Source organism: Tripterygium wilfordii, chromosome 7, assembly GCF_013401445.1.
Source record: "Tripterygium wilfordii isolate XIE 37 chromosome 7, ASM1340144v1, whole genome shotgun sequence".
In the NCBI taxonomy this organism is placed as follows: Eukaryota; Viridiplantae; Streptophyta; class Magnoliopsida; order Celastrales; family Celastraceae; genus Tripterygium; species Tripterygium wilfordii.
Window position 1 is genome coordinate 6,620,127 of NC_052238.1, and position 19,978 is coordinate 6,640,104.

The 19,978-nt window shown below is 35.8% G+C and overlaps 1 protein-coding gene and 1 pseudogene across 1 annotated transcript; one reads left to right on the forward strand and one right to left on the reverse strand.

The window, feature by feature from the left end:
• Window positions 1-195: 195 nt before the first annotated feature.
• Window positions 196-1,912, reverse strand: LOC120002196 (annotated as a pseudogene).
• Window positions 1,913-5,420: 3,508 nt separating this feature from the next.
• On the forward strand, window positions 5,421-6,776 carry LOC120002551 (stemmadenine O-acetyltransferase-like). The gene has a single exon (XM_038851318.1). It carries the CDS (start codon window positions 5,421-5,423, stop codon window positions 6,774-6,776), a length of 1,356 nt encoding a protein of 451 aa, XP_038707246.1.
• Window positions 6,777-19,978: the final 13,202 nt, after the last annotated feature.

Genomic DNA, 19,978 nt, shown 5'->3' on the forward strand with positions numbered 1-19,978 from the left:
AAAGATCATTGAACTTGGAATGGAAAGGCCTTCTCTTCCCAAAACAGAGTCTACCGTTCGGTGCTTGATTCACGCCAAAAGGAATATTAGATCGACAGAGAACAAGAAGATTTAACCTGTTTGAAGTTTGAACATCATCGCAATGCTTCAAGAAAAAAATAAAAAATCAGAGTACGAGGATTGGAACTCTTTACGTAATTCCACGTTTGATTGAAAAGCAGACAAGAATGGATAATCGACAGAAAAAAAAATGGACTGAATTCATGGCATAGGAACTTGGATTGGCTTATCTGGGGTACATCAAACCATCTTTATCAATGTCTGGCTTACTTTTCAGATCACTTGAAGTTGCCAAGTCCACCTAACTCATAACAGAGCTGTAAAGAGAAGGATACAGAGCAAGTCAAAAGGGAATGGGATGAACCTTGAGGGACCCAGATGGCTAAATCTTCTGATGATGAAAGACAACTTATGTTGCTTTCAAGATCTCCCATGTTAATCTGGTCAATAAAAGATGCATCCTTTTCTACATGTAGGGTGCACTCCAAATTTGACATGAAGGATCAAGAAAATCATCGACACGCCAACCAGGTACTGTCTCCATCAAATACTCGGTCATGCTGCTGGTCGAAGTGGTTGGTGGTGATGGTTTTTCAACTGAAGAAGAATTGAAAACTTCATCAGAAACAATTGATCTGGGATTCTCCATGGAATGTTGCTGGCAACTTCTGTTCTCAGAATTGACGTAGCCATTAAAGGATGATGAAGTTATGTATGAAGAAGAAGAAGAAGAAGCAGAGAGTTTCACCCCCGTGATTAGAAACCTATTGTGTTTCTGTGTATGTTCATTGGCTTTGTGAATTGGAAGGTCGCATTCTCTACACAGAATTGCTCTATCTTCCTGACAAAATAGATAGGCACGCCTCTCCTGCACAAAGCAGAACATCAACACAGCATCCTATAAATCACTCCAGAGACTGACCAAATTCAGTCACAAAACTGAATTCACAAAGAATATTTCCTCTAACCCAGTGAGCAGTGAGACAAAAAAAATCAAATACCTGACAGATATCACAAAGTGGGGATTCCTTGAAGGAGGGTTGGAGCAGAGAGAAGCGTGTGTGCTTGCTAGCAAGCTTGTTTGCATGGTGGATCCGGAGGTCACAGGCATCACAAAGAGCAGCCTCATCAGAAGAGCAGAAAACAGAGGCCTCTTCTTGGCCACACACGTCACACCAGATCTTCATTCTTCTTTGGTTCAATCTAGTTGAAACTGGAGTTTGGTACTATATTAAATATAAAGAAACAGAGCAGAGATTGAGATTGGCGTTGTGATCTGATTGTGAGAGTTTAAAGGGGATACGGACAAAATGTTGTGGGCGGGGGGAGCAATAGGGTGGCTATGGATAAACAGGCTAAGATCAAAGAAAGCTCTCTCTCTCTTTCTTGAATAAAGAGGGTCTCAACTGTCTTTGGCTTATCTAAAGCTTTCACTCTCATTCTGAGTGCGCCTGAAACTGGGGCGGGCTAGCTATTTATTGGTTTAGAGCCCAGTATCTTCGTCCCTCTATTCATCAAATCTACACATACATGTTGTAGCAGACATATATCTATTATATATATACAGAGAGAGAGAAGGGGTAATGAAAGTGATGAATCAGTGCCAGTTTAAGGAAGATCAAAGCTGGATGAATATGTTGCATCATCGACATCATCCTAAAAGTTTGAGGGTCGGTTACATGACACTACAATATTCTTTTCCACCATTCATTTTTATCTATGGTCAAATTTTAATCAACTCATATTTTGAATTCATATATTTTGTTACTACTTCAAGTCATATCTCTCTAAGTCGTCTTTTTCATTTTCTACTCTATCTTATATAAATTCTCTCGATTTTTTCCTCCGCACATGTTACTTTTACATTGTACATGTCTATACCATCTTGAACGTCTTATCTTAGATTTAATAATTTCATTTATTATCTTTTATTTCCTCAACCAGCACACATCAATGCAGTATTCAAATTGCTCTACATGTATTTTTATAAGCTATTCTATCAACACTTGAGTCATTAGTTGGAGTGATAAAGATTATGTGTATCTGTTGACATGAGCTGTATATTTCTTGTATAGTAAGTGTATAAATCATTGACCTATAAATTAGGAAGACATATCACTGATTGATTTTGTATAGTTAGTATTACGGTAGTCTATGTAAATCATTATAAGTTTATATGTGAGATAATCTCAAGAGAATAAACAAGCTTTTTATCATATTATTCTTATGTTTCCACGATTCAACAGTATTACTCTAATGATCAATAGTATTGTTATAATGATCAGGATTTAAATTCCCTTCTTCCCGTTTCAAAAAGTTTACTGGTAAGATATTTTAAAGAACTTGCTTTTCTCTCTCCCACTTATTCTCTCTCAATATATTTTTTTCTCTCGACCCAAGATGGAAACACCCTAACTTTTTTATGGTGTGAAGGCATTTATTTCCGTAATTGACTCAAACCGCACCAATAATAGAGAGCATTGCATCAAACATTGACAAAAATAAGCACCCCCGTTCTAGTCAGAAGGCAAATTAAGCAATATATATATATATTTTCTTTCTGATCAATGAAGGCCGCTAACACTAGAAGACAAAAAGCACTTTTTCCAGGACTTGAGTGATGAGTTTAGAGTGTGTTTGTATCGAGAAATTTGAGGAAGAAAAGAGAATGAAAAGTAGAATATATTTTCCTATCTCATATTTGGAGAGAGGGAAAAAAAACTCAATGTGCTGTTGAATGGAAAAATGAGAACAGAAGAGTGGCTGCACCACTCATTAATTACTTGAATTGGTTAAAAAAATAGAAGAAAACAACAGAAAACAATGAAAGAAAGGATCAGTAAGTACGTACATGCGTTGTCATGCATGAAACATGGGCCTACAGTTGTACTACAACATAGACTTGCAGTACAGCCTATGACAAAGTTTGGCCCCAAAACCCATAGCAGGGCTGTTTAAGCCCATGGAAAGGCCCGATATTCGTTCCTTCAGTGTCGGCCCAATACTAGCCCAAACGCAACATTAAGGTTTTCTTTTAAGGAGCAGCTATTCTTACACACATTTAAACTCGCGACACACACCTTACTTATCACACCTTAAAATATTTTTTAATACACACATGCAACTTCTCAAATTACACTTTCAAACATTAATTTCCACCGAGAAATCTCTATCATGCTCTTCCTACTCACTCCACCATTGTCTTATCTCATTCATGTCTCACCTGAGGTTCACCACGTTCCTTCCCCACACACACGTAATTACTCATTTTAATTTCAGTTCTTTAATTTCCATTTTTTTTTTTATAAAGATAAACTTTTTGTTTAGGGTCAAAACCAACCCCACTTCACTGTTTTCAACACTTCTCGTTTGTATGAAATTGAGGTCCAAGAGAGGCAAGAGAGGCACTGGAATATCTGATCAGTGACTTCAAATTACAGCGCAGGCTTGTGAGATCAACATTATATATATATATATGTGAAGGAAAGGAAGTGATTGACCAGATGATTGGATCATCAACGCCATCTCCTCGTGGCTGTGAGAATCCTAAAAATACATCTAAGCGTGCACTCAAAGAAACATATATAAGATTTCATCAACAAGTAATATAGTGAAAACATTTTCGTTTGATCTCAAGAAATAAGATAAAATATCATCGAAGCATCAGTACAATCATGTTTGGGCTTCAACCAGCCCCTTAATCGAAGGAAAATTAGTCACACATCATCTGTTCTGAAGACTAAAATACATAAAAGAAAGAGAAAACCAAATAGTAGATCTCGGCTTGCTTGTTGCCAGTTTCTCCTTCTCTCTGTGTCCTCTTCTGTTCGTTCGTTCGTGTCTTCTCAGATGACCTCAACATCCCTTTTATAGTTCAGCAATCGGGCACCACCAATTGAGACTTTTGAAACAATATAGGAATTAAGTTCAATTACCATAAGAAAGTGTTTCTTCTAATTGATATAGAACTCGACTTCCAATACACTTCTCCATATGGAAAACTGAACTTAAATTGACTTGGAGAGTTTTCATTGACTTCTAGCACAAGGTTTGAGTGCCCCAAATTCTCTCAAGATTTGTTCGTTGTCTTGAGTACCAAGAGTAGTAACTTGAGGTATCAAATCTTCTAAATTCGCATATAATTTCTGCACTGAACCACTGACACTAAAACTGATGCAACTTCCTCTAGGAAACTCCAAATCATGAACCGTAAAAAATTATATGGAAACTAGACTTCTAAATCTTTTCAACGGTATTTGTCTGATTCTTCCTTAGCATGTCCAATTTATTCCGTGAAGTTGACAAATCTGTTTTGGAACCTGACTTGGCTTCAAAATTATGAACATATTAATCTTTTCTCATTTCACCATATTTTTGCCTCTTTAGCTCTCAATCACATTAGGGACGTATTCCTTTAAAACTTACACAAAATACATCAAAACAACCAATTTCATAAAGGAAACTAGTGCAAAGTATAGGAATAAGGGATGCAAAATGTGCATAAATATGTGTTATAAAGACTAAAGAAAAAAAAAATCAAAGAAACAACACCATGGTTCTAGATTAGGATCTTGGCTTCCCCTTCAATAAGAGAAGCCGATCTCCCTTAGATCTGGGAGTCTTATCACTATGAACCAAATATATGTCATCGAGAGATATGCTAGAAATGTCGATGATCGAAGATCCGCCATGGATAGAGATTTGGAAAGAAGAAACCCTGAATCAAACCTTATTCAAACTTAAAACATGAAAAAAGTGTATAAAGAAGGAGATCGGAAATAGTAGCAAGAGAGGAGGAAGTGGAGAAGAAGTATCTCCACCTCCTCCAAACAGATCTGAAGGAGTTGAGATAAGTTACGAGAAATTTTTTTTGGAAGTGATAGGTATTGAAGTCTCAAAATAAATACAATTATGCCAATTTCTGTTGATATGCAACTCTCTTGATCCAATTGAGCGAGCAATCTACTTTCCTGAGATCTACCTCCACCAGTTGTGGTCTCTGGATTGTGATCCGCTTTAATTTTTTTTTATTTAAAAAAAAAAAAAAAAACAACGGTAGAATTTGCATTCTACAATTCTTTACCAATGTGGAAGGATCATCTCTAGCATTGGCTCTATTTCAACATGATGTCAAAAAAATAAATGAAAACTGGATCATACGTATAGATAATTTAATGTTGGTCAAATTGTGAGGGCTGAATTGTATAGCAACAAATTATCATTATAAAACTCAGCAGTGGGTACCTAATTAATCATCAAAATAAAGACCGAGAAGTTGGATCCAGATCCAGACTAGTTTTTTTTTTCCCTCTATATAAACACTGTAATTGGGTAGCTAATCAGCCATTGTAAACAAATTAATGGAGGTGGAGATAATATCCAGAGAGTGTATCAAACCGTCTTCTCCAACACCCAGTCATCTCAGAACTTATAACATCTCTCTTCTTGATCAGTTCCAACCTCACGTATATGTTGCTATCCTTCACTTTTATCCACCAAACAAAGCTTCAAGTTCTGAAACATCAAGAGTCTTTAAACAATCTCTCTCAGAGACACTTACTCTTTATTATCCTCTTGCCGGAAAGGCCAAGGATGGTCTTTCCGTTGATTGTAATGACGAGGGTGCTTGCTATATCAATGCCAGAGTCAATCGCGATTTAAGCCATTGTCTCAAGCAACCAACTCAAACAATAGTCTCCAACTTTCATCCTAGTGGGATTGTTTTTACTGAGGTAACACCAGGTGCTCATGTTGCTGTGATACAGGAAACTCTTTTTTCTTGTGGTTGTATTGCCATAGCCTTTGCTTGTCCGCACACTATTTTGGATGCAACTGGTTCAACTGGATTCATGAAAACTTGGGCTACCATTGCTAGACAGCCGAGCACTGGAGCCAATTTATCTTCCAATTTTAATGCGTCGTCTATCTTTCCACAAACTAGTACTGCATTTCCAGAGGATCTAACAGCTGTTAACTTGACGAGTTTCTTCCATAGAAATGGCAAATTTGTTGTAAAGAGGTTTGTGTTTGATGGATCAGCCATAACCAAACTAAAGGCTAAAACAATGAGCTCGGGGGTCCATAACCCAACGCGTGCAGAGGTGGTGTATGCAGTGTTCCTTAAGTGCATCATGTCAGCATTGAGGGTAAAATCAGGCAAACAAAAATCAGCATTGGCAATAAATACTATGAGCTTGCGACGGAAGGTAGTGCCCCCGATCCCTGAAACCGCTGTGGGGAATTTTGTTTGGATAGCTCCCATACTCTCTCAAGTTGGGGACATGAAATTGTCTGATTTTGTGCGTCGGATAAGGGAATCCTTGTCGCTTATCAATGGTGACTTTGTGAAGAGTCTTGAAGGTGATGGCGGGTTTAACATCTTATGTGACTCTATGAATGAGTTTCGTAAATTGTGTTCTAAGGCTTTGTCGGAAGGAGCGGAACCAATTGCATTGAATAGCTGGTGTAATATGGGGTCTTATGAGGCCGATTTCGGGTGGGGAAAGCCTTTATGGATTCCCTTTTTTGGTGCTGCTAAACCACCCAATGGATTCTTCATCAACCTCATGGATACAAGACATGGAAATGGAATAGAAGCTTGGGTGGTATTGGATGAAGAAACCATGCCAATGCTACAACATGACATGGAACTCCGTTCTTTAGTCTCAGTAGATCCAAGTCCTCTACAAATTGGTTTGTTAAGCTCAAAGCTTTGATCAATGTTGTTCTTCTTGTATTATCTTTTGAAAATGTTGTCCTCCTTGATCAATGTTTGTCTTCTTGTATTGTCTTTTTGGAAAGGCTTGTGCGTGTATACGAGTCCAACGGTGATTTCTCCACACTGACTTTGTTTTTATATTTTTATCAGATGATTTTAGTTAGTTTGGATAATTTTAATTACAAAATCATCCAAAGGATAAAACTTTGTGGTTCCCATCTAGCCAAATAGCCAACACAAAACAATTATAAGGTTGACGTAATGTAAAGTGTTCACAGATTAGCTCCAAGGTAGAATTTGTTCTAGATTTTCTAAGCTATAGAACATAATAATAGGCACTTCTTAATTGATCTCTGTTAGGGACTAAAGGATGTTTTTCGGGTTTTTGTATCATGCTGTTTTTTTATTTTATTTTAATTGATTGCAAGTACAATTTTACGATCTATGTTGCGTGTATATTGATCACCAAAAGTAATGTAGGACAAATAAGAGGCCATTAATTGAAGTCTACTAGATATTGAGATGGCCCATCTAGTGCTAAGCCTACAATATTAGGAGGGTCATCTAATTTATTTGGTGGCTAAGTTTTACTTGGATATTAAGTTTACTTAGTGGCTAAATTTTTAAGTTTACTTGTTTATTAATTTTTCTTAGGCAAAAAGTTATTTACTTGGCAGTTAAGTTTCTAGGTCTAAGACCATCTTGTAACCTTTTGAATTCAGATTTTCATTTTTGAGAAAAACATTGAAAACCCTTGAGAGTTCTTCTCAGTTTTGGTGGATTCCACTGTCATTTTCTTTGATCAAACGCTGACTTGGTCTTCTTTGTTATTTTTGTCCGCATCAATTGATATCGAAGCAAGTTTTCGCCTCTCTTGGTGGTTAACTACGAAAGAGGAAGAAATCATAAAGTCATTCGACGAGGGGTGAATGATTTTCGGTAGACATTCGAGGAGATTAACAGTAAGCTTAATTAATCTACTCAAAGTTAGCCATGGGCCAGTTTGGTACACAATTTATGGAAGCATTTATACTACTTTTGAGTATAAATATTAGTTTCAACCAAACAACAATTTAATGACACATAATTCGAAAGACTTTTACCCATCATTTTCATTCAACTTTCACATGCTATTAATGAGAAGCTTTTTTGGAGCATTTCTAAATTGTTCTCATTTTTGTCCCCGATAAGTTGATGTTATTCCAATATTACTCCAAATTAAATAATAAATAAATTAAATTCAAATAAATTGATAATTAAGTAATTTATAATTTATTATTATCTTTAATTAATTTAAAATTCATTATATTATTTTTAATAATTAAATTGTTTGTTTGGATATAGCGTATACAACAAATATGCATAATACCCTTGCACGTAATTTATCACAAAATGCTACACAACATAAATGTTAATAGCAAAAGTACAACCAAACACCTACTCAGCATTCAGCCAGCATTTCTGCTACTAAAATTGTCCAGCATTTCTGCTACCACTATTTCTGTTAGCATATCAGCTACTTTACAAATACTCTACCAAACTAACCCCATAATCAACAAATCAATGGGTACGACATTCGTAATATTGCACAAAATCAACCTGTCGATCCATATGTTTTGAAACAAAGTAGGAAGAAGATTTGGGTTCGTAATTGTAAAGATATTCCTTACTTGATAAAGCTCAAAATATGATATTATTTGACGTGGTTATTGATGTAATAATTCTCGCAAATGCGATTGATTATGAATAATACAGATAATGTAAGTACGCGATCAATCCCACGTAAACAAAGTATACTTTAATCGTATTACCTAACTCAATAAACTAAGTGAATATGAGCAAAAATAATTTTTAAGGAAAAAAGAAAACAAAAGAGAACTTAGCTAGAAAGAAAATAAAAATCAGATTATTGTTGAAAATTTTGTAGACAATAGGAGAAAAGACTAGGGGTAATGATTTCGTCAAGCAATCCAATTACAATTCATAAAGATCAAACATACAATATCATATTCAATTCAAGGGTTGATTCTTTCTCAATTATGTTGGTTCGTTCTGTCGTAGTGCCAACAAATATCATTAAGCAATGAATGGATCATATTCGGTCGTAGTTGTCAATCCAAAACATCAAACAAACAACACCATGGTCCTAGATCGGGATGTTGACTTCCCTTTCAACAAGAGAGGTTGATCTCCCTTAGATCTGGGAGTCTTATCACTATGAACCAAATATGTGTCATCGAGAGATACACCAAAAACGTCAATGATTGAAGATCCGCGACGGATGGAGATTTGGAGAATAGAAACCCTGAATTAAATCTTATTCAAACTCAAAACATGAAAAAGTGTATGAAGAAGGAGATCGGAAATAGTAGCAAGAGAGAAGGAAGTGGAGAAGAAGAATCTCCACCTCCTCCAAACAGATTTGGAGGAGTTGAGAGAAGTTGCAAGTTTTTTTTTTGGAAGTGATATAGATATTGAAGTCTCAAAATCAATACAATTATGCCAATTTTTGTTGATATGCAAACGATCTGTACTCTCTTGATCCAATTGAGCGAGCAATCTACTTTCCTGAGTACCTCCACCAGTTGTGATCTTTGGATTGAGTTAATGTCACTTTTGACCATTGATAGATAGGTCATGTTTCTACTCAGTCCCTCACGTTCCAAATGTTTCAAAATAGCCATTGACTTTACTGAGTAGTGCAATGGTCAGCTTTTTTTGTTAATTTGGTTAGTCAAAGTACTGACATGGCACCTAGACCAAACAGAAATATCGTCTAAATAATAATGACAAGGCAAATAGCTAGCTTATGTGTCTCTGTTAAATGTTGTTATTGTGTCATATGTGTGTGAGGGTTGAAAGTGATTAACGAGTGTGACCGCTCCTGCACGGAATGGTGACCTGGGTGGGGACTAGCGTGGTCTCCTCCTTCTTATCGTCCCTTGAACGGTACTCCTGCATCAACCTCTCCATGGACGCTGACGGGACCCGTGACCGCTATCTCATGTTCACCACATATTCCTTCAATTTCAGCGATCGTAGCATAAGCCAGAAAGACGTCGTCGATCTTCTTGTCTGACAGAGCCAGACCCAATATCGTAATTCTTAGGGCTTGCTAGTGTACGTTGCTCCTTTTTAATCAAATTCGCTATAAAATAAAAGCATATGAAACATAGGTTTCTTGACTTTTGAGTTTTTTTATGTGAAATCGAAGCATGGAATTGGTGGGTTTGATTTAGTCTCTGAAATTGAATGTCTTTTTCATGCCATGTCATCAAAGTGACTGATCGAACCTTAGCAAGTCTTGACCGTGTAACAACTCAGTAATATCAATGGTCAAAGTGAAACTTCTCAAACTTGAGAGGCTGAGTTGTAACATGACCTATCTGTTAGTGGTCAAAAGTGACACTAACTTTCTTTGGATTGTAATCTGTTTTAATTTTTTTTTTCAAATTTTTTTTGACATCTTTAGAATTTGCATTCTACAATTCTATACCAACGTGGAAGGATCATCTCTAGCATTGGCTCTATTTCAACATGATGTCAATAAAATAAATGAAAACTGGATCATACATATAGATAATAAATGAGTTATATATGGGTAAAAGAGTTGGTCAAAGTTAGACAGCCTAGTCCCTTCGATTCGAGGACATCCACTATATATATATATATAAGCAGCCAACCTTATTGCATGTGATTGTATGCGACTCTGTGAGCAGCTAAACAAAAACAAAGCTAAAAAAATATTTAATGTTGGTCAAATTGTGGGGGCTGAACCGTTTAGTAGCAGACAAGAAAACTGAGCCATGGGTGTTGTGGCAACCAGGGTCACGACACGGACCGGCGATGAAAGGATGAAAAATGATTTAATGTAGGGAAGGTGTTAGGCACCCCACAACCCCTAAAAGGTTACCTAGATTGATCTATGTGCTTTTTCTTGAAAAGTTGTTTGTCCAATATAAATGGTATTTTGATTTGAAAAGATAACATTAATTAAAGCATAGGTAGGAGCTGAATGTCATCAAATCCTCCTCCTAATTAACTTCAATTTAGTTACCATTATTTTTACGAGTACAAATGATACCTTAATTTGAAGAGATAACATAATTAAAGCCTAGGCAGGAGCTGAATGTCATCAAGCCCTCCTCCTAATGAACTTTAATTTAGGTATCTAGTAAATTAATTTATCATTGTGTTTAGAAATACAAATGACACTTTAATTTGAAGAAATAACATAATTAAAGCCTAGGCAGGAGCTGAATGTCATCAAGTCCTCCTCCTAATGAACTTTAATTTAGATATCTAATAAATTAATTTATCATTTGTTTTTCGTTTAAATAAAGATAACACAATTAAAATCTAGGCAAGAGCTAAATGTCATCAAGTCCTCCTCCTAGTTGACTTTAATGTAGTATCCATTAATTTGTTTTTATGAAGAGTTGGTAAAAACGTGATTATTGAATTGATGGATTGGTAAAACTAAACCCCTAAACATACATCAATTTGGCAAAACTAAACCCCTAAACATGTATACTTTTCATTATTTCCACTACCCTATTACATGGCTTATATTTACAAGAATATACATGCCAAATAAGATAAAAATATATACAAATAATGAAATATAAAGATAAAAATACAAATATAAATATGGCCCATGGAGCCTATTAATTGCTCAAACCCGATCCAATCTCCAAATAAGCTATCCGGCCCAAGTAAAGTCCAGCGTGGTCCAAACCCAACATCAAACACAAAGAGAGATCAAAATAGAGTACTCAAATGTAAACCAAGATTCAAATTGAATCAAACCCATAATTATGAGTAATCCAACACAATCTCAATTCAAAGCACAAATCAGATAGCTTAACTAGGATTATTCCATTTCGCTTCACATGGCACCCACCCACTCAAACCAATTACAAGTAAATTCAATACACGATTTCATACAATATAGCAAACACACTAAATACAAACCAAGGTCATTAATCATCACAAACCTAAGGTAATCAAGATAAACCAAATCGGGGCACCAACGAAAAAATTAAGTTCAATCTCGGTGAATCAATATACATGCTACATAACCAACCAAGATCTAACACAATACAAACACCAATAAGCTCCTGTAAACCCAAATAATCGCATAAAACAACCCATGAATCAGTACCATCTTTCCAAAGAAATCATCCCATCCGTCATTATTTCAATATCATGACCCCAGAAAAAAATAAAAACATATATCACCATCAGCCATCAACACCATTGCGTGAAACCAGATTTCAACTTGGTGAATAGATAAGATCCCAGTCAGGAAAACCAGAACCAAGTACCAACACCAGATATTAACACAGTGAGTAATCGGAAACCTCAAAACCAGACATCAAAACATCAAAACCAGATATGGCAAACCCAACATCATCACAATATATCAATCGAATGTATTCCATATATCAACACAACATGAAAACCAGAGAATATACATTACGTCTTCTTCTAAAAAAAACAAGGAAACGAAGAGAAGGAATCAGAGATGTATAACCAAAGAAGTAAAGCTAATTGTTACCTTCTCAGAGACGGAGAAAACGAAACCCCCTTCTTGTCTTTACTCTCTATGTTGTGCAACGGCCCAAATCTCCTCTAATATTCCCTTTGTTCCTGTCTTCTCTCTTGGTTTTTTGCCTTCTTTTCCACTCTGGTTTCTGCCTTTTGTTTGTGTTATCTGGCTACCCTATTGACCCGATTTCCCCTTCTCTCAAAACCCTCTGTTTTTCTTCTCCCCTGTTTCTCTCAACTCTGCCTTCCGATTTTCCTTTTTCTTCTCTTTCTTTCGTGCGGCTCCCCTAGTCCCTCTTTAACTTATCTTTTATTTCAAAAAATCCCAAAATACCCCCAAAAATCCTATTTTTCTCTCCCTCTCTAAAACCCTCAAGACTTACATTTTTGTCTTTTCCTTATTTTTGTGAAACCCTAATAAAGGAACCACCTTTCCCTCTAAGGATTTTCTTTTGTTTATTATTTATTTAATTGTCCTATTTTTTAGATATTTTCTAGGGTTTAGATCTTTTGGGTTTAGGTTTGAATTTTTATGGGCTTACGGTCCAAGAGGTGGGTCTTAGGATTTTTGTATGCTATGGGTCCAAGAAACAAGTTTTGAATTTTTTGTAGGCATGTGGGTCTATGAAACGGGCTCTTGAATTTTGAATTTTTGCATTATTATTCTTCTTCTTCTTTCTTTCTTTTTTTTTTGTTTTGTTTGGCAGGACGAAAATCGGGTACTACAGGTAGCTAGCTAATCAGCAAAAGAAAGACCCTGACGTTGGATACAGACTAGTTTGTGTTTTTTCATTCTATATAAACACTGTAATTGGTGATTAGCAAGTGTAAACAAATTAATGGTGGTGGAGATAATATCCAGAGAGTGTATCAAACCCTCTTCTCCAACACCCAATCATCTCAGAACTGATAACATCTCTCTTCTTGATCAGTTCCAACCTCACGTATATGTTGCTAACCTGCACCTTTATCCCCCAAACACAGCTTCCAATTCTGAAACATCAAGAGTCTTTAAGCAATCTCTCTCAGAGACACTTACTCTTTATTATCCTCTTGTCGGAAAGGCCAAGGATGGTCTTTCCGTTGAATGTAATGACGAGGGTGCTTGCTATATCAGTGCCAGAGTCAATCGCGATTTAAGCCATTGTCTCAAGCAACCCACTCAAACAATAGTCTCCAACTTTCTTCCTAGTGGGATTGTTTTAACTGAGGTAACACCAGGTGCTTATGTTGCTATGATACAGGAAACCCTTTTTTTCTTGTGGTTGTATTGCCATAGCCTTCACTTATCCACACACTATTTTGGATGCAACTAGTTCAAGGTAATTGTTAAATGCACATGAGTTTTGCTAAATGCACACAAACATGTATTTTTGTGTATTATATGAATTGACAATTGACTTGACGTATGTGTATGTATGATATAATGGCGTTACTTTTTATGTGGAAAGGAAGAGGAACCGTTGCTTTTTTTTTTCTTTTGTCTTATGACATTTGCTTTTAAGTTTAAAGGGAAATGACCATCTAGGGGCAAAACAAATTTACTTATTCCATTTATTCAAATTCCAATAATTACAATAATTAATTAATTACCTTATTTATTCTTCTTTTTTTCTTTGAAAACTATGAACTTCAACATATATCTTAAATGAATATTTTTTGTGTTTATGCATCACTGGGATAATTATCAATATGAATTTTTTTTAGAATATTAATGTATTTATTATTTGAGTTTATATAGTTTGTTCAACTTAGGAGCACCTAATTAAAACTATTTCTATATGTTAAGTTGTAAACTAAAATACTACTAATTAACATTTTTTTTATAAATATATAAGGTTAGTTCATAAAAATATTACTTAGCAAAAACAATGGACATGCTTGAACACATTTCTCAATAAATTGACTTCAATTTTATTAAAACACAATAACACATATTACATTACTAATTTTCTACCACAATGGTTTCAGGAGGAAACCTAGAACGAGTATGCTACATGTATGCACCAAGTTGTTCCATATATGATAAAACCCAAGTAGCTGCGCACTCATACCTAAAGTAATTCCACTGAGGCATAATGTACCTGTGCTCATGTAGGAAGGACATTAGAGACTGGATGTGGGATTTACCAGCTTTTTCAGAAGTTCAAAACTTCTGTCGTGCATTGTATATTGTTTTAATAGTGGACGCATTGTTCAGATCTCGTTTCTTCAATGAAGCCAAGATGTCTCGTGGCTTGACATAATTGCTAGACATATCTACCATTATCTCAACTTCAGATTCAGAAAAGCTACAGGCGTATGGATGCCCTCCATATATGATGCAGGGGCATGGTTGTGCATTCCACATAGCACTTTTACCATCCAATAATCAGCTTCACGTGGTTTCAACCCTTTAAGTCTGAAAGGACAATCAATCTTTTTTGTGCCTGTGAGCTTCGTGGATGTTTTCTTCCTTCTGTACGTGCCACCGCGATCGCATTGCAACAATAATGATGAGCTCGATGAGCTCCTTGTAACGATGATGAATCTCAAATGAAGCCCTATTTCTTGCACCCAATCAATCAACGATTGACGTGAATCGAACACTTGAAAATAATTTCTAAATGTTCTAACTTGAAACAGGTTTGCTGAAGATGTTCAAAATAGAAGACATATTATTTTCCTAATTGTTATAACTCCTTGGTTAAAAATGGATTTGTAACGTCAACTTCAATTTTCTTCACAATCATCCGCAAGTTCTTCTTCTTTTTTCGTATCTTTTCTGATAGTATAATCCTGTCAACAATAAATTTCACTTGAGTATCTGTAAGTAATCCAAATATTTTGTGAAACAAATAAGAAATGTCTTTGGTATCTATATTTACCTGATCACTATAACTACTACTTGACAATCGTAGATCTTCAGCCCAAGCTCTCATTTCTTCCAAATGGTCCATATCCGCAATAATAAAATTTGAGTCCGGAGGTTGGTTGGGTTTAGTGCATGGAAGATGTTACCACCCTACAACACCCATTTAAAAATGGTTACCAAACTTAATCGAAAACTAACTAAATATTTTTTTCGTTATTCTTTAAACCGAGCAAGCTAGGGATTGTGCACTCTGTTCGTCCTTCCGAACAAAGCGGTGCTTGAGGATCCACTGCTATTGAACAATGAAGACTTAAATATATTTTGCTTAGAATGAAAAAATAGAAGTTGCCTGTCTAGTGTGCCATATTAATTTCGTGGGCAACGTCAAAAACCATAACATTGGGAATGTAGGTCCAGCCGAGACTATGTTCAACTGACCAAGTGAAGTTGCCTCAATAGAAATGTTTTCCCCGGGATCAAGAGATATAAAATTAAAAAAAAAAAAGAAAAAAGAAAAAAACGTACGTAGATGGCTCGACTCACATCGGCTTGTCTCTTTGCCTCATATCATTAATTTATAGCCCATTTGCTAGTATCTCTTCAACTCTTCATCATCTGTCAGTACTTCTTTTTTATTTGTAAGTCTGTCAAGAGTGTGAGAGAGATCTTGTTGTGAATGGCTATTAATAATAAAAATGGGTTGTCAAAGAAGTTGAAATGCAGATCAAGAAGAGGGAGGAGAGCCGGAGAGGGCTTCGTCGCCGGGGAATGGCGATGAGAATGAAAATAAAGAAATTGCAGATGCTTATTCCAGGTGGGCATGGACTTGAGGCCGACACACTATATCTCTCATCTATTAAGCTTATTTCACTGTTCCTAACCATTTGATTGCATGAACCAGTCGGCGATATGAGTAGGTCAATGCACCTGTCATTTCTTTAAGTGGCGGACAAGTAGCGGCATTTTAGGGGTGCTTACACGTGGCAGAAGTTTTATTCACAGAACTTAAATCATGGTTGATAGAATATTCTTTCACGTGTTCCATGTCAGTGTTGGCCATGCCATTTTCATCAAACGATTGAGAAAATTGAAATATGGTACGTAAAGGACGACATTTCTTAATTAACCCCACACAACCCATGCCAACCAATGAACCAACCAACCATTTAGGGTGTATAATACCAAAATAATAAATAAATTAAACCTAGCCACCTTAATGAAAACATGGAAATTAATTAGCCTCTATATGTTAAGTTGTAAATTAAAATACTACTAATTAACATTTTTTATAAATATATAAACTTAATTTATAAAAATATTACTTAACAAAAAGAATGGACATGTTTAAACACATTTCTCAATAAATTGACTTCAATTTTATTAAAGCACAATAACACATGGTACATTACTAATCTTCTACTATAATGATTTCAGGAGGAAATCTCTACATGTATGCATCACGTTGTTCCATATACGATAAAACTCATTCAACTTCGTACTCATACCTGAAGTAATTCCACTAAGATATAATGATAGGTATCGGATAATCCCTAACTAAGGAAATATGTCTGTACAAAATTAAGAACATGTAATATGATGGGATCAAGATCTGAAAGGTTTTGAACAGGTCAAATTCGAAAGGTCTTAAAAACAAAAACAAAAAAAAAAAACAATAGATTCTACACTCTACAGACAGTGAGAGAGAGATAATAATAATAAAAAAAATTAATTCGGAGGAGATATAGAAGGTTTTGATCAGGTCAAGATAAGATCAACGCGGTAAAAAAAAAAACACACTGCATAAGGGTATTTTGAAAATTCCAAAAAGATGCTTTTCTTCTTTCCAGGTGAATTAAAAATAAATTTAGAATTAATGACTGTGTTGAGGGTTACCCGATGCTTACCATTACGCCTTAGTGGAATTACTTTAGGTATGAGTGCGCAGCTGCATAGGTTTTACCGTATATGGAACAACTTGATGTATACATGCAACATACTCATTCTAGGTTTCCTCCTGAAACTATTATGATAGAAGATTAGTAATATAACAAATGCTATCATGCTTAAATAGAGTATTTGTTAATAGACTCTGATGTGAGTGTTTTAATACATGAAAAATAAAGAATTTTTTTAGCATGAAAAAATGGCTTGAATTAGTGTAACAAAAAAAAATATTAACACCTAATAGTCTTTGAGTCTTTGACTGATCGAAAAATTCTTTTAAAAATACAAAATAAAAAAAAAGAGACAAAAAAAGGTATAGTCAAAATGTTGATAAGGAAAAGAATAGTAAGGAAGTCGACGAGGGGTAAAAAGTAAAAAAGAGGAAAACAAAAGTGAAAAAGCTATTGTGGACCCCACTCATAGTAATATATAATGTAATGATTATATGTAAAAAGAAAGAGAGAATAAAAAGGTATAGTGATTGTGTATGTGAAGAGTGAAAAGACAAGTCAAATGTCTAATTGGGTGTCTTGGAATCAATGTTGTGTGCATTTGATAAATTTTGTGTGCATTTAGATGCACCCCTAGTTCAACTGGATTCATGAAACTTGGGCTACTATTGCTCGACAGCGGAGCACTGGAGCTAATTTATCTCCCAATTTTAATGTGTCTTCTATCTTTCCATAAACTAGTACTGCATTCCCAGAGGATCTAACGGCTGTTAACTTGACAAGTTTCTTCCATAGAAATGGCAAATTTGTTGTAAAGAGGTTTGTGTTTGATGGATCAGCCATAACCAAATTAAAGGCTAAAACGATGAGCTCGGGGGTCCAAAACCCATCGCGTGCAATGGTGGTGTATGCAATGCTCCTTAAGTGTATCATGTCAGCGTTGAGGCTAAAATCAGGCAAACAAAAATCAGCATTGGCAATAAATACTGTGGGCTTGTGACGGAAGGCAGTGCCATCGATCCCTGAAACTGCTGTGGGGAATTTTGTTTGGATGACACCCATACTCTCTCAAGTTGGGGACACGGAGTTGTGTGATTTTGTGTATCGGATAAGGTAATCCTCGTCGCCTATCAATGGTGACTTTGTGAAGAGCCTTGAAGGTGATGGCGGGTTTAATATCTTATGTGAGTCCATGAATGAGTTTCGTAAATCGTGTTCTAAAGCTTTGTCAGAGGGAGCGGAACCGATTGCATTGAATAGTTGGTGTAATATGGGGTCTTACGAGGCCCATTTTGGGTGGGGAAAGCCTTTATGGATTCCCTTTTATGTTGCTGCCAAACCACCCAACGGATTCTTCATCAACCTCATGGATACAAGACATGGAAATGGAATAGAAGTTTGGGTGGTATTGGATGAAGAAACCATGCCAATGCTACAACATGACATGGAACTCCGTTCTTTAGTCTCAGTAGATCCAAGTCCTCTACAAATTGGTTTGTTAAGCTCAAAGCTTTGATCAATGTTGTTCTTCTTGTATCATCTTTTGAAAATGTTGTCCTCCTTGATCAATGTTTGTCTTTTTGTATTGTCTTTTTGGAAAGGCTTGTGCGTGTATACGAGTCCAATGGCGATTTCTCCACAGTGATTTTATTTTTATATGACGATTTTAGTTAGTTTGGGTAATTTAGTTACAAAATCATCCAAAAGATTAAACTTTGTGGTTCCCATCACTTTGGTGCCTTTCGAGGTCGTGAAGATTTGTTTGTTTAATTTTTGCATATTGTGTGTTTTGTTGGTTGAAGATGGAGTTTTGCATTTGGGGCTTTCTTGGTGATTGATTTTGGTTGTTTTCAATCGAAGGAGATACAATAGAAAATGATTCACACTTTAATACATTAAGACCGGATTTCTGCGCCTAAGCAAGGACGTAGGGCCTGGAGAAATAAATCCGTGAGGGTTTCGGCCCAAAACAGATAATATATTAATGTGTTTGGGCTTGTGGGCACTGCGAATCTATGCAGAGTCCAACCCAATTTATCCGAATCATCAGAGTGGGTGAACACGTTTACATTTTTGCTCTCCCCTTCCCCCAAAATCTCTCAATCCAAACACAGTCTTAAGTGGATCTAAGAGAGAGTTCATTTAAGATCAATGGGAAGGAGCGTGCAAATCGAGTTGTGCAGATTTGATACTGTTTGGGATGTGTGGGAATGCAACAAATATTAGCTCCAAGGGAGAATTTGTTCCAGATTTGCTAAGCTACCGAACATAGTAGGCACTTCTCTTCATTGACCTCAATTAGGTCCTTATTTTAAGTCCGCATAGGAGAATTCTTATATATATAAATGTAAGTAATATAGCTAAGTCTAGCTAACAAGTAAATTATGAGTATTATAAATAATATACATATATATAAGTAATAAAATATACAGGTATGGGTACGAGACGAGTTGGATTTCGACAAACTCGTCCCCGTATCCGTAATTTTCCCCATAAAAATACTCTGACCTATTAACTAACGGGGCGTATCATTTTGATTTGGGGTAGATCATGCGGGTACCAATCAGATACAAGTATTTTTGACATCCCTAATCACAATACAATACTATTTCTTCTCCTTCAAAGACAAAAAAAATTAAACAGTGAGTATCTTTTTAATAGTTTATTAGCATAAAAAAGAATAAATTTCATACTAATTGAAAGGGATAAGTACTGAAATCGCCTTTGTATTTTCAAAAAAAGTCAACCGAGCCCCTAAACTTTGTTTCAAGTTAAACAAACCCCTACATTAACACTCATCCCATGGGTGTTTCCATTATCGCAATTTGCGAAATGGGCCATTATTCAGTAGGCATACGCGAATGCTTCCTTTTGTTATCTTCCCGCAATATGTCTCGGCTC